The 15,599-nt window shown below is 41.7% G+C and overlaps 2 protein-coding genes across 2 annotated transcripts in view; both read right to left on the bottom strand.

Moving 5' to 3' along the window:
* The window catches only part of LOC140650500 (protein unc-13 homolog B), a 221,424-nt gene that overhangs the window by 135,686 nt on the left and 70,139 nt on the right, over nt 1-15,599 (bottom strand). Inside the window, exons 9-10 of the mRNA XM_072858860.1 lie at nt 3,204-3,530; nt 1,307-1,397 (exon numbers count right to left, since the gene is read on the bottom strand). Of these exons, the coding sequence (XP_072714961.1) occupies nt 1,307-1,397; nt 3,204-3,530 (418 nt within the window). The remainder of the gene's footprint in view (nt 1-1,306; nt 1,398-3,203; nt 3,531-15,599) is intronic.
* Nucleotides 11,946-13,266, bottom strand: LOC140650714 (uncharacterized). Its single transcript, XM_072859417.1, has 3 exons — nt 12,315-13,266; nt 12,042-12,221; nt 11,946-11,977 (listed from the first exon to the last, which is right to left on the bottom strand). Exons 1-3 carry the CDS (start codon nt 13,264-13,266, stop codon nt 11,946-11,948), a joined length of 1,164 nt encoding a protein of 387 aa, XP_072715518.1.

Here is a 15,599-nt window from a genome sequence, read left to right as displayed (position 1 = left end):
AACCAGTGTTTCTGTAACAGTCATCTCAATGTATGTGTTCCTTACAATTCAGCAGAAACACAAAGATTAATGCTGAACCACCTCATGGACCTTGTACCCTCTCAGAAAAAAAGGAGAGCTATCCAGGGAGAGGCATCACTGAATCTCTTGTCCCTTCTAGTATGTTTCTGCACTTGTTTTCCATAAGGCAAAGAACTAAACTGTTTTGCTTGCACGCCCTACAAAACCACAACAGAAGCTCCTTTTCTTCTTAGATACTAATGGTGTTCTTAAATTTCACTTTCCATGTCATACTGACAGTTTTGACCTGAATCCCTTCTGCTCAGAAGTGAAGTAACACAGTAATTCTTAGATGTGAAAGAATTTACGATCCAGATAAGCCAAGGGAAAAACTATTTCTGCTATGGCACGTCAGATGCCTCCCTAGATGGAAAAAAAAAAAAAAAATTTTCCTAAAAATTTGCAATAAGTCCAGAAGAGAAAGAAAAGTCCTGCTACTGATAGATACTGTAAAATAATTTCTTACAAAAACACAAGAGAGCTATAGAAGAAAGTAGTATTTCTAAATGAAATCTATTAACTTTGCGCTTTGGGTAGTAGGCAATAGTTTATCATCTATAGAATATGAACACCATATGTTATCTTTCTGTGGGCATACAGATGGATGAAAGCATAAGACTTTTTTAAAAAAAACCAACTTTTTGGGTCTTAATCACTGTTTTCTAAATCAAGAGTGTTTATACTGTTGAAGAAAATGTCACAACCTTTTCCTTTTGACTTCCCAAATAAAGATTGTTTATTTTTAAATCTTACTTTCATGAGATGGAAATACCAAGATTTATTATACACCCACTTCCAATTAGTATATATAAAAATATTTGATGTAAAGTTTCCCAAGGAACATTTTCATACGACAAATAATACAGATAACTCCTACTAAGCTAACAAGCTATCCTCAAGTTGCCCTGAGAAAAAGTCTTCATTTTGAACAGTTTAACACAAACCATTTAGTCCCAGACATCATTACTACTATTTACAAATTCAGAGCTAATTTCTCTGCTTCTGCATCTTTTCTGATATTCACCTCTAGTTCTACACAATGATGTTCAAAATATATGGTAGGATTAGATAGCTCTAAGACCATCACAACATGCTGCAATCCTATACAATACATTTGATTAAATTTTTGCCTGCAAAACATCAGAACTATAAAAGGTGTCTTACAAGGAAGAAGAAATGAAACCTTCAGCCACAGATCTAAAACCCAGGTAGCACAGAGAAGGACTGAAGCAAAACTCCATCCTACCTCTTGAAGCCGCAGCCGAACTTTGCTAATGGCTCTAATCCAATGGGCTCTTGCTGGAGGAAATGGTGGCGGCTCATTGTCACCGTGGTAGCTTAAAGGCAAGAAACAGAAAATCACTGTGTGAAAAACACTCATCTGTAGCATTAAAGATTCAACGTTACATAGTGAAATCACAGCTTCAGCTCTGGAAGCTGAAGTAACCAACAGGCTCTGGTCACCACAGCCCTGCACATGCTCCAGGAAGTGAGAGGCTAAAGCAGAGATTTCTTTATACACAGGAACTGTCTTGGAAACTGATGAGCTGAAAGATACAAACTAGGATACAATCAGCCCTAGGAGTTAAGATGATGTTGGTCAGAACATCAGGAAAGCAGTCCAAGATACCTGATCAAGGCAGTTCAACGCATTGGTATCGTAACTGCACACACACAGAGGCAGATGGAAGATTTTCCATCCCCATGCCTGTTGCAGGTCCTTCTAACCACTGCCTCTTCCTACTCTAAAAAAACCTCTACTGCTAAAAATTCACAGTCCCTCTTCAGTGGAAACACTGGCAACAGGGCTCAGCTGTGTTTTTTCCCCCATTCACTGCACCTTTCTCACTCCACCCTTTCAGTGCTTCACAGCACATTTTACACTCCCTAACCTCATGATACATTGGGCCTTTGGTTGCATTCCTTCTTTTGTATGTTGCTGAGGTGTAAATCACCAAAACAAACATCTTTCCCTGTCTGCAAAGCACCCCACACTGCTGACAGTATAAAAAAAAGCATAGCTGAGAGCAACATGCATCCATGATACACATCTAGCACAGTTCCATGTATACTCCATGGATACAGGAAACCATTGCCAGAGACTGGGGAGAAAGGGAGCCAGTGATGCAGAAGTATCCAAGCTGGATGCCTAAATTAGACTGAAACAGACTATGTGAATAACCTTCCCTGTGAACAAATATAGGCCAGCCATTCTGGGACAAGACTCCTGCTGCTCTGTAAGGAGAACAGGAAAGTGAGTCAGAGTATGAAAACAGTTTAACACTTTTTCTAGTCTTGTTTTCCTTTTTCACTTCTTCAGTGTAAGGGTTGCCTACACAGGAACTGCTGTGGTGAATTCTCTCATATACGCACTGACACCAGCTGTACCCTCCAAAGGGTACAGACACACAGACATCTTTCCATGGATCTAACTGAACCAGATGACAACAATCCCTCATACTTATGAAAGTATAACCATATCCACACCAGGGGCTGCAATGACTTGATTACCTCAAGGAAAAAAGGTCACTCCCAAAGTTAAGTAGTGAAATTTGAAAGTCCTGTAAAACCTGTAAAAAATCCAGTGCATTAGTCCCCCAAACTTAGCTGAAATACTTTTGAAGACTGTTTTCAATACTGCTGACAGCTTGGAAAGCCCAAGTGCAAGGAGAAGAAAAGCTGCCACAGTGAGTCAGAGCAACATGTCTATTCATATTGTAATTCTACAACCTACAACTACATAAACACTAACTCTAATTGTGGTAGCCTACTATACAAGATAGGAACTAGTGCAGCTCTAACCATGACTACATGTAGCTGTTGGTTGCTCACACCTAAGCCCGATCACACATGAGCAACAGAAGCAGCTATCTTTGGGCCAGACTACATTCATCAAACCAGAAACAGAAAATACAGCAAATGAGCTTCAAGGCACTCTTTACATACATAGCAAACATAGTTTAAGCTTAGCCAATGTCTCATAAATAACTGGTCCTGCACATAAAGATGTTTCACAGATCAGCAACATCAAGTTAGTTGTTAGAGAAGGCTGCAAGAACAATGTACATAATTTGTCCCAGGAAATAGCAGAGAGGAATCCTCTTTGAATTAGTTGAAAAGAACTCAATAATAGTTTCACCTACCTCACTTGGGCTCCTGCATCAACATCCTTGGCCTTCTCAAGTTCCAGAGGTAACTTAGCTGCAGAATGGTCTGCACGTTTCTCCTCTGTCTCGCAGACCTTCTCCTCCTCGCCTTTGCTGCGAGGCTCCTCTTGCTCCCTGAGCCATGCCTGACCATCCTTCTGGTAGCTGCTCGAACTGTGGTAGGAATGGTTTGACTCTCTTTCCTGGTGATCATCTTCTTGCTCAGAGCCATGGGCACTTTCATGGGAATGGTCCAGCTCACTTAGGTGAGAGCTTCCCTGGCTGACATTACAAGAGGAGCCGTATCTACTACTGCCAGCAGGACTATGGGAAAATAAGAAAGTCCATCAGAAAAAAACAGTGGCTTGGAGAAATGCAAAGCAATCTGCACATCTAACAAACTGGGTGGGACACTAAATATTACTGAAAGACATGTTATGAAGTCATATTTAACTATTATGCTCCCTTGAACTAGATCTAGACTTCTGAACCTCAAAACTTTGGTAGGCAGTAGAAATACTTCATACACAGCCTACCAGTATATAGACCATATATGCCAATGGTCTTGCTTGCACCCACTACTTCTTCACCTTAAATCAGCTAGAAAATGCCAGTGAAGATATTTTAACCACCAGACAGGAATAAGAATGGAAACATAGCAATTCAGAGTGGAAGTGTTTCTGTCTTCTGTAGTTTCACTGCAGCTAAGGTCTTTACCATGACCATTTAAGCTGACTGTTGTTGAGAAGTACAGCTAAAGTTAACTTTATTTTTGTACATATTACATGTTTATGATAAAATGCATTGCAGTCAAGATTAAGGTTGTCAAGACTATCAACTTAAAACCTTTTACAAAAGGGAGGCCACATGTCTCACTCCAACAGAGCTTTTTCAAGAATTTAATTTATATAAAAAAATCAATGCCACAGGGGCATGATCTCTGTGATTCAAGACACCACTTCCAGGACTGAATTCCTAGAAGCTGCACACAAAATACAGTGGATGGAAATTTCTCATGCAGTCAGGAAAACTACAGCCAAGAATTAAGCAGCACTAATGTTTCTCTCACTTGCATACTTGGGACAATTTGAAGCCAGATAGGAAGTTCTGGAGTGCAGTGTTGCAACTGTATGATCAGAGGCACAAGTTTCACTTACATCACGCAGAAATATAAGTTTAGCAAGTCTCTGTTTTGATTTTTGAGGGCAACTGTAACTTAACATGCATAGGACTGAATACAGACTCATGAAATACTGATACCTTCCTTTAGTGGCTTTCCTAACTGCATGAAATAACATTTGCACAGATTTTAGGAAGAGCAAGCATTAGAATACCTTCACTGATATCTCTGAAATTGTTTTAAAATATTCAATAATGTGAAATGAACCTAATTAGTTCTATAATATGTCAGCATAAGTTAAATTTCTCTCTAAAATTAAAAGCCTTTACCTTGCATTTTGAAAACAAAATGCTCATTCTTTCCAATACGTTCCACCTACTATTACTTTTTTATTAGCAAATACAACATAATTATCACTAAACAAGAAAGCAAAGTGAATTGTATGCAGCAGAATTAATGCACAAAGAATATAACTTCTGAAAGGCTAATGAAACTAGCACTAAAAGCATCTCATTCAGTGGGGCACAGTATAAGAATATAGGAAATCCAATTACACTTACAGAAGAAAAGAGTGGAAAAAGGTGAGAAAATGGTCTAAGGGCTTTTACATTAACTAGAGACTGCAGTTTGCCACATCCTCTGTGACAGCTATCAGTAATACTACAAACACTTGACAACAAATAGGGGATGGGACTGCGCTACAAACATCAGACACCAATGCCAATATTTACTGCTGCAGTATCGCATTATAAATGGTCAAAAACTTTAAACCATTTATTATGCTTCATTTGTAACTAGCCTTTTCTCATTCAGTTGTTCCACGCTATTCAGATCTGCAGCCTGTGTGCTAGGATGAAGCATTGCTCCATTAGGAGCAGAATCAAGCTCAGTTTCTTTCAGTTCAGGCTCATCTGGTGCATGCTCTTCTGCCTGATCTTCTTTCTGCAGTTCACCTGAAATCACGTTCTGCTGATCTTCTGACTCTTTATCAAACTTCTCTCCCAGCTCTTTGTTGGATGTATCATCAACGGTGCTTGCACCAGATGGTTCTTCAGAAAGTTCATTGTCTACAGTGTCAGGCTGCTTTGAAGACAAGTTTACTTCTATATTTGCATCAGTCAGTTGATCTGAGACTGCAGATTTTGAGTTTTCATCTGAACTGACTGTTCCTAACACCTTGTCATCTGGTTTTGACAAAGCCTGTGGTGGTACATGTGGTTCCCTTTTGGCAGAGGTCTCCCTGTTGTCTTTTTGCCAGGGAAAGGAGAAATCTAGCTTTTTCCCAAATACTGCTCCCTGGGCACTCTCTGGCTTACTCACCTTTTCTTCACTACCTCCTTCAAACAGAGTCGAAGAAAGTTTCTTAAAGCTGGACATGAGACCCTGATCTGCCCCTGCTTTATTAACAGAAGGTGGCTGCTGGGAGAAGAATGACCCAAATGGCTTTCCACTATCAGCAGATGACATAAAGCTGAATTTTGGCAAACTGGGCATGTTTGGTATTTCAAAGACCATTTTACTACTGCTTGCATCTGGAGGAATGTTATTAGGTTTACCCTGTTTCTTCAAGTCACATTTTGAAGCAATCCCTTCTGCAGGCACCTCATCAATTGCTAAATGCTTCTCCTGTTCAGCAGTTTGCTGTTCTACCTCACTTGTCTTCTCGTCATTCAGCTGGAGCAGATGAACACTGGGCTCATGAGCTGGAGCTGTGGGCTCTCTACCATCACTACCGATCATGTCCTGCTGATCAATACCATCAGTGGCCTGATCCCCTGTAACAGCAGGCTCTGATTCAAGTGTAGCACTCTCGTCCAATTGGGAAAGGTTTGTGACTGCCTCAGTAGTTCGGGCTTCCACTTCCAGTTCAAGCCCATCAGAAGAGCCATTCTGAAGGATGTCAACGGCTGCCTTGTCTGTAGAAGCAGCTTGTTCCTCTGTTACATGTGAAGACCCCACATCTAGTTGGCATGGATTTACATCAGTCTGGTCAGTGGCCTCAGCCTGCACTGTATCCACTGCATTACTGAAATGAGACTGGCATGGCTTAGTATCTACCATCTCAGAGGGTTGTGCATCATTATGCAACTGCAGAACCTCGAGGGCTTGATTTTCACTAGAGACTGCTGTTTCTGGAGTCATCCTAAAAGGTTCCTCTTTAAAGGTTTCTGAGTTCCTATTTTCCTCAGTTTCTATTATCATAGGAGACTCTTTTGCAGAGTTCTTTTCTGCTGGAACAGGCAATATATCCTCCTTCAGAGAGCTTGTGACACCTCTTTTAGACACTCTGGCTGCAGCTGTATTTTCTGTCTCCCTAGAGTCTTTTGCTGGGACAGAGCCAGTGATATCTTTCACACTACTGCTTTGAGGTTTAGGGGTGGATTTTGGAGGCATCTCTTTTGGAGATTCTTTTGGACCTTCGAAGATGCTAAAGAGATCATTTGTGAAAGCTGGTGTTGGGCCACTTGGGAGGGATGAGAAACCAAAGAAAGAGGAGCTTTTCTTCTGTGCAGTAGGAGGTGCAGTAGCTTGAGGTCGGGAAAAGAAACCAGATAATGTTTTAGGCGTTTTCATTTTTGTCATGAAACTTGAAAACATTTCAACTGAAGAATCCAGTACCGATTTATCACTCTCAGATTCCTTAGGTTTGTTTTGCAAATTAGATGCCTCTGGCATTTTAGAAGGAGAGTGTAGCTCTTGTGCCTGTTGTAACCTGTCACCAAGAGTTTGTTCGGGTAATTTATGTTCTGGCGACTCATGTTGTACATATACTTCTTCAGAGACTGCTTCATTTTTTATGTCACTCATAATATTTAAGCTATTTAGACTCTGGGAACTCATTTTATCATCTAAGGCCACGTTATAATCTTTATTTTCAGAAGCTTGTTCTTTTGAAGAATAAGGCTCATCTTTATCAATAGAAAATGCAACACTGTCCATTTTCCTTCTGCCACCCAAAGCATCATCTTCTGCCCCTAAGGAAGTAGTCTGTTGGCCCTGAGAACCCTCCTGCACACTGGGAGTCTGAAGGCAAGGACCAGAAGCAGCTGAATTGGTTACTGCAGTGTCATCGGTCTGTGGAAGCTTCTCTAAGTCACTCCCTTCAGCTACCTCAGCAACACTTTCTACATTTTCCACTGCCAGCATTTCTGACTTATTTTCTGGGATCATGAGGTTATTAGACATTTGTTTGCCAGTCACTGCTGCAATAATATCATCCATTTCTTTTTTATCGTCTGCATCCCGTTGCCTGGCAGAACTGCTAATTTTGACACCAGAGTCAGTGGAAATATTTTGCTTCACACATGGCTTAGAGTTCACTGGTTTAGCTGCTTTTGTATTATTCTCCTGTCCTGGAGCAGTTTGTGGCTTTTCATCCAAAAAGGACGTCAAATTGAAGAAGCTAAAGCTAGTACTTCTTTGAGGTATGCACTTCTCAGCAGTTGGACCGCTGGAGAAGAAGGAGGGCAGATGAAACAGCCCCTCTGCTTCTTGCTGCTTCCCACCAGCAGGAGCTGTAGCAGGTGCTGAAGGCTTTGGTTCATCTGATCCAGTGAAGAAGGAGAATATGCTCCTACTGGCTGGCTGTGCTGGCTGTGATTTCAAAGCAGTGATATCAGAAAAGCTGAACGGCAAACTGAAACCTGACTCTTTAGGTGTCTGATCTGGCTTTGGTTTTGCCTGATTAACTGCACCTCCTAAACGATTTCCTCCTTGTTGCTTTGGTGTAACTGAGGGTACGCCGCTTTGCTGCACAGCTGACTGACTCACTTGGCTTATTTTGGGACCTACACCCATTGGCTTCTGTGAAGTGTTTCCTGGAGGCACTTTTTTACTCTCAGGAGACTCCTCAGCTTTTCTGCTTCGTTGTTCCCTTTCCACCTCAGGGCTAGGGGAGATCTGTGTGTGCATGCCTTCTCTTCTCGCCCCTTCCTTAGGGGTGGATGACAGACCTGCTATACTGGCACTCTCAAGACCTCCAGACTTCTCAGTTTGTTGTCTTGACTCAGCCACAGTTCTGCTATTGGTTTTTGGCAGAGTTGTAGTACCTGGGGTTGGTTGAGAAGACACAGCCTCCACTTTGAAGAGATCTCCAAGGGATCCAAATAATGATGAGATGCTGGAGGTTTCCTTCTGTTCTGGCTGTATCACCTTTTCTGGTTTATCACGTTGACTTTTTTCCAAAGCTGGTGATGGCTGCGGTGCTTTGCTTACTTGTGTTTTAAAGAAGTCAAAAAATCCAGAAGCTTGGGTTTCGTTGGCAGTTGAGCTTGCAGGAGAATCTTCTCCAAGACTGAACAATTTCAGAGCGCTTTTAAATAATGTCTCCTCAGGCTCAGTGGCTGGGCGGCTCTGATTTGGTGGTGACTGAGTGGGTTCATTAGTACTTGCATGCCCTTCAAGACGCCTGGAAGCTGGTCTTGCTTTAACAGGTCTCTCTTCTCGTATGGGCCTGCCATCTGGAGCAGCTTGGCTCAGTTGAGAAGGAGATTTTGTTAATCCTGTTTTTTTAACACGGATGTTTTCATTCTGATTTAATTCTGGCTTTTCACTTCTAGCAGCCTCCAAATTAAGTTCTGATGAAGTATTTCTTCTTGGTTCTGATGTAACAGGAAAGTTTTGCCCTGCTCGTGCCTCATCTGATTTTCTGTTTGGTGCAAGTGATAAAACATCAGTTTTATTTTCAGATGACTTTAACTGTGTGTCTGTTTTCTTTAAGGCAGAATCTTCTGATGTCTCAGGATCAGGACCTGAAGACTTTCCAATCAGTCCACCCAAAGCAGAAAATAAAGAACTAACTTTGTTCACTGGTGTTTTCTTATCTTCCTCAGTCTTTTTTGCTTCTGTTACTCTTTCAGTAGATGCCACAGTTTCTTCAGCTTTAGGAGTAGATTGAAACAGATGGAAACCAAAGAATCCTGATGACCCACTCCCAGTAGTTGTCACGGGGACAGCCTTATCCACTTCCTTGGGGTGGCCTTCCTTACTCAGCGATTTATCAAAAGCCACTCTGGAATGTGTTCTGAGATCAAGGGTTAGTGGAGACTCCTCTGAATAATTCAGGATTTCCTTTTCAGGTCTAAAATCTACTTTGAGTTTTTGAAGTTTATAACCTGAGAAGTCTAACGGCTGCTCTCTCTGATAATAAATAGACTCTTCAAACATTTGTGAAAAAGTCTCCAAATTCATGTTCATTAGCTGATCACTCCTCTGCAAAGCTACTGACAAATCCAGAGGCTTATTTGTTGTATAATCATTTAAAGATTCTTCTTCAGCAAACCAAAACAGCTCATCTTCATTGCCAAGAGGGACTTTAAAACCACAAACAGCAATTGTGTTGTCTTCTAGCACAGCTCTTGGAACGGAATCCATCTGAAAATTATAATCCCAACAGTCTGGGTAGGAATACGTTTCAGGAGCACACACGTAGACGTACTGTCCACTGGGATCAGTGAGCAGTGAATACACATACTGGCTATCACTGTACATGTAGTATCCACAATCACCATCTTCTGATGGCCACCATACACCCTGCTCAAGCATCATTAGCCACTCCTGATACTCCTGGCTATAGGATGAGTACATAACGCTCTCATCCATACTTAAAGTCTCTTGGTCAATGAGAGTCCACATAGTTCCATCACAGCCAGAGGAGTAGCTTAAATCCATGGGCAACTCTTCTAATGAGTAGCTGCCATCTCTTTCAAATGGTGGAAAGTTACTATAACTTTCATTGAGAGAATTAGCAGTCCATGCATCATTTTCTTCTGAACAAACATCTTGAAACACTAACTGGTCAAATGACTCATATGACATCGCACTTAAATCTAAACTCTGTCCATCAAAATTGGCATTAGTCTGCCAATCCATCACATTTGCATTTCCATCCTTTTTACAGAGATTCACTACCATATCATCTTCAGGCCAGTCCAGGAACTGAGGGGGCAGAACAGAGTTCTGGTTCAACATGTAGTAAACTGGTACTGCTATTTCATGAGTGTCAGCCAGTTCCCCCACTTCATATTCCCATTCAAAGCTAGAATGGCTTCTTGTTTCCTGATAGGCTGAGTACTGCTCCGTAAGGTTATAGCTTTTATTAGTCAAACTGAGAAATTCATTTGATCCTCTGGCTAAGACAGTTGGAAGAACTCTAGATTCTGCATCCTGATATGGGATATGCCTACCATTTACAGGCTTTCCAGATAAGTCCTGTACCTTGTCTTGAGGATTTAGAGCATCAGGGAATACAGGATGCCCACAGTGGGGAACATGGGGCTCAGCTGTTTTATTTACTCTTGCACTGGACAGGTGGTCAGTAGTTTTGGAAGATTCCATAATTTTCAAATTATCCAGTTTCTCCTTTGGTTTGGGCAGGAGATTTTTTAAGAAGCTGGAAGCTTCCTGCTTTTCTACAGTGCTGCTTTGAGTGTCAGAAGCCATTCCTGAGTTGCTGGGTTTTGTCGAGCTAGAATCCTCACCTCTATCAAAAAGCTTCATAAAGCCTAGAGGGTTTGTTTTCACCTTCTCTTGCTTACATTCAGATAAGTTTTCATTTGAAGCAAATTTAAATAAACCAGAAAATAATCCAGGAGAAGTGCTTTTCTGGCCATCACTCTCACTTTTAACAGTTAAGTCTGGATTATTGGCTGTGTTTTCATTGGAAGAACTGCGAAGAAACCCAGAAAGAAAACCTGGTGTGTGCTTCTTCTGCATATCATCTGCACTTGCAGCTTCTGGCCCTCTGGCTGAAGAGATGGATTCAGCTGAGCTGTCATTTAAGTCTGGTGCATTTAGTCCTTCTCTTGCCAATCCTCCTTTTACATTTCTAGGTTCTTCCTGAATACTCTTAGTTCTCTGCTGCTCTCCGGCAGCTTTAAAGGTAGAAGAGGCACTCTCCTGGTGTTTTTTTCTATTTACTTGGGCACTAGATAGGTTTTCTTTATTCATGTTTTTTGTTTGTTCAAGTTCCTCTTCATGGTCTGATAAATTTGGAACAGAGCCAGATTTTAATGAAATGGCATTTGCTGAATTACTGTTTTTGTCTTCAAGCAAAGAAATGCCACTAGAACTCTGATGACTTCTTTGGTCCTGTGAAGGTGCTAGATTTTCTGTAGAAGAAAATTTAAATAACGAAGGAATAAAGCCTCCTTTCTCATTTGTGTGTTCCCGCTTTTCTGAAAAACCCAACCCACTGAAAAAAGGAAGTTTCCCAGTGAAAGGAAACAAGTGTTCTTCATTTGATGAACTATTTTGTCTTACATCCTCCTCAGACTTATGGCCTTTAAAAAGCCTGGATGTACTTTCTTTCTGCCCTTGTTCTGCAGAAGGAAGCAACAACTGACTGAAAGACTTTTTGAGTGGACTGAAAAAGCTTTCAGATGCTGTACCCTGATCTTGAGGCTGTGAATTAAATTCCATATTACCTCTGTTTTGCTTGTTTCCCAGTCCATGACCTGTAGTATGCTGATCCCCTAAGTGATTTGCAGGAGGCTGCTCCCTGGCAGTGGGCACACCCTCTTTGACAGTGGCAACTGGCTGATTTGCAACTTGATGCAAATCTGACTGCTTCTGTGGCACATCCTGCTGCTTGGGAGCCAAGAGACCATCAAAATTGGCTTTCAGGCTGAAGGAACTGACTGAGTTTGTGAGCCTGCCAAAGATTGAAGACACAGAAGTGCTATTTGTGTTCACCTCTGCCTCACTTCTAGTCTCACTTGGCCGTATCTCTGGAATAATGCTGCTGGTCCTGGCTGCGGGCTGTCCAGATGGCCTCTCGCTTCCGTTTGCCTCATCAGCTTTCACAGCATAGCTGTCCTCCTTGCTGTACTCCTCTTTTATCACTTCTTGTTTTGGCACTTCCTTCTCAGAGAAGATCTTTAAAGGATTAAATATGCCTAGAACAGAATTCATAACCGAATGTTGGTTCTGCTGGCTGCTGGCAGTAGTTCCTTGCGATTGCTGGAGATGATGTGGTGCGGAAGCCTTACTGTCCATCTCAGTGGTTTCTGGCTTGTTGGAGTTTATGTTCTGGGCTCTTTTATCACCACCCACCTGAGATGGTAGCAAAGAGTGAATGGAGAACTTGGTGTCAGCTTTATTATCTGCCGTCATTCCAGGAGATGAACTTTCGCTTTTGGACTTACTAGAAAATAAATTTGAGATTCCACTTTCTGATGAGTTTCTGGTTTCTGTCTTCTCTGGAGTGGAAGAAACAAGCTTTTCAACAGAGGCCGTGAGCTGCTTTCTGCTTGACCCCACCTTTTCAGTGAAAGAGCTAAACAGGGAATTCACTGTATTCTTCACACCTGACAAGTCTGGGAGAGATTCAGATTTGGCCTTGGTACTCTCCTCTGCAGCAGGATGTTTGGTCTGTTCAGCCTTCCTGCCTTCTGCTGAATTATCAGCATTATCCTGCTTCAGTGACATGCTCTCAACATTTTTTCTGGTCTCTGGCAATGTACCAAATTTGCTGATTTCTTCCTCCTTTTCAGCCAAGTATTCTGAAACTGATTCTACCAGACACTGAAGTTCATCCATCGTGTCTATGTACTCCTCGCTGGGTTCTTCAACAGGAGACAGTGTTAAGTCTTGCATAGGATGACCACGCTTGCTCCCTTTAGTCTTGTGTTTCTTATCACAGCTAGCCTTTAACTGGGAGCCTAAACTTGCAGGGTAATTAGCAGTGAAGTCTCTCAAATGGCTGATGTCAGAATCACACCATGTTTGTGAAAGCGTAGCCAGTTCCTCCATTTCATCATCTGAAACAGGCGAGTACTGGAACTCATCAGAAGCACTACTGTCAAATTCCTCAAGGATATCCACAGGCACAAAAGTGTTATCTGGCATCCCCATGAGTTTCACATCTTCGCTGTTACTGAGGTGAAGTGAGCCCTCATGGTTCACTCCCTGCTTGTTGGGCAACTTGCCACTTTTAACCATTAAGCCATTTTTGTATGGACGCAGGATAGGATAAGCATGTAACCGTTCCTTACTGTCAGAGCTACTGGTATATTTTCCAGTTCTATTATATACTGGGAAATCATCATTAGGTTCAGAACTAGTTGCCACATCATTGAAATAAACCGTCTTCTCCCCAGGAAACGGCAGACCTTCATTACTTTGCAGGCTTATTTGTTCACTCTCTTCAAAATTGTATCGCAGCTTCTTTTTCCGTCTCCTGTCTATTGTATCATATTCCTGAGGATACCTAGGGACATCTACAGACCCTGACTCCACACACACATTTTGGCAGCACCTTGATCTTTCACAGTGATTGAAATTTTCTTTTTTTGAGAGAGTTTGCATCTTTTTTATGTTTGTTTCCTGCCCACTTCTATTTTTATGACTCTTTTCTAAGAATTCCTCTATTAGCAGTTTTCCTAGCTCTTCATAGTTACTCTCCTGTTCTTCTTCTCCATCTTCAGAGTTAAATGGAATGATCCTGACTCTTTCATTTCTAGCTAGAGATCCTTGTCTAAGATGAGAAATAAAGGGGGTGGGAGGGAAAGGAAGAGAGACAGCAAAGAAAAAAGGAAGGGGAAAATAACAGTTTTAAAAAAGCTTTAGAAAGGACAGAAAAAATAGTAATGAAAAAACATGCATTAAGTAAAGGAAAATTAAAATGAGAAACATCCAGAGACAACAAACACGAAAACCTGGCAATCTACCACCATTACATTTCAATCAAATAGTCAAAAAAAGCAGCATGGGTAATGATATTCCACTAGTTACAGTTGCACAAAATTTAGAAATGCCTGTTTGAAGGAGAACAGCTTTTTGTGATCAAGTGAGGGCACACAGCCTTGGCTGTACCAGTGCTTTGCTGTTACTTTTTTAGGCATGCTGAAAAAAGTCACTTATTACAGTAACAGGACTACTTTGAGATATAGTGCCCACGTACACCATTCCACTATGCTATGCATGCATTTTGGTCACTCTAGGCTGCAGACTTTGTTTTAGCAGTATTCATAAAGCACACAGACACTTTGTTTCTCTCAGGGGTGGCTACAGAGCAGAGGCTGCATGCAAAGACTCAGGAGTCACTGGACTCCAGGGAAGTGGGGACAGGGGACAAAATGCAAACTATGCACACAGGCAACACAAGGAGTTCCAGCTACTCCACCACTCCTCTTTGCTGGGAGGGCTCTCACTGCAGCTAATGCCCTCAGGGGGCTCCTGCCAACACAAAATGAAGATCCTCGGAGCTGTTACTGCATCAGAAGGCAAAACAAAACATTGGCGATGGGTATTAGCCCATCATAAGCCTGAGATGCTTTTCAGGATCTGTACTTCCCATTTATAATGCATCTAAACAGATGCAGCAATCTATACTTGTCCATTGTAGCAGAATGAATTAAAGCAGCTAGTGTTTTGCTATCAAACAATCTGAAGCTTCCTAGAAACCCAACTAAATGACCCTTGGGATTTTGGGATTAATTCCTAGCCCTTCATCAGAAGGATTATCTCAATTGCTCAGCAACCCAAAAGCTAGTAGCAAGAAAGCTTCCTCTTTATCTAAATCTCACAAGAAGAGTTTCTGCCAGCCTACATAAAAATGAACAGGTAGAAAGTGGATGTAAAAAAATCAAAATCCTCATCTGAAAGATGCACTGCAGCTTTGTCTCACATCATTCATTGTTGAGAACTAAGGAGCACGAGGACACGCATGTCCTGACCCTCTAAGAGCAGGACAAGAGAAGGGGAAGGGCAAAGGGTGCATGGGTTTTGTACAGATACTGCTAATACAGGAGTCTTCACCTTGAGAGTTGCCTGGGGCACCCCAATATAGGATGCTGATAGGACAGCCCTGAAAGAGAAATAGGTCGTTGCATTTTCACTACTGCTGGTTTAGTGCTCCATTTCCACCGGTATTAGCTAACTTACACTAATTGGAAAGATACTCATTACTTTAAATGCGCCCCATTGTACACAGTTTAGAACACTTACTACACTTCTTGCTTGCGATTTTAAGCTGGTAATTGAAATAATTTTCTTAAAAAAGCTAATGAAGTTGAAAAGACTCCCAGGGCCACCATAGTTACCAGATCAAGCCCTTCCAAATCTCAGCTGAAAGCAATGGGAGCTACATAAATGCCTGAAGAGCCATTAGCTGTAAACGCTGAACCAACAATTGACTAATTTAAGCATAAAAGAAATTACTTTTCTTTCTAATTCAGCTCCTCCCCCTGTAAGTGTTTCCCCTGCTATTCTGCAAGGCATTCCTTTTACTAGAAATAAAGCAATGACAAGAAGTCCAACACCTGAGAGGAGAG

Source organism: Ciconia boyciana, chromosome 4 (genome assembly GCF_034638445.1).
Source record: "Ciconia boyciana chromosome 4, ASM3463844v1, whole genome shotgun sequence".
Lineage (NCBI taxonomy): Eukaryota > Metazoa > Chordata > Aves > Ciconiiformes > Ciconiidae > Ciconia > Ciconia boyciana.
Note: the sequence above shows the minus strand (reverse complement) of the source record. Positions and strands in the feature narration are given on the sequence as shown.

What these genes read in the sequence shown, in the direction of transcription:
- LOC140650714 (XM_072859417.1), bottom strand. Translation starts at nt 13,266, where the DNA reads ATGGTTAAAAGTGGCAAGTTGCCCAACAAGCAGGGAGTGAACCATGAG. An exon ending in AGAAACCACTGAGATGGACA is followed by an intron (nt 12,222 to 12,314) that starts GTAAGGCTTCCG and finishes ATTCTGTTCTAG; the next exon opens with GCATATTTAATCCTTTAAAG. An exon ending in TATTCCAGAGATACGGCCAA is followed by an intron (nt 11,978 to 12,041) that starts GTGAGACTAGAA and finishes AATCTTTGGCAG; the next exon opens with GCTCACAAACTCAGTCAGTT.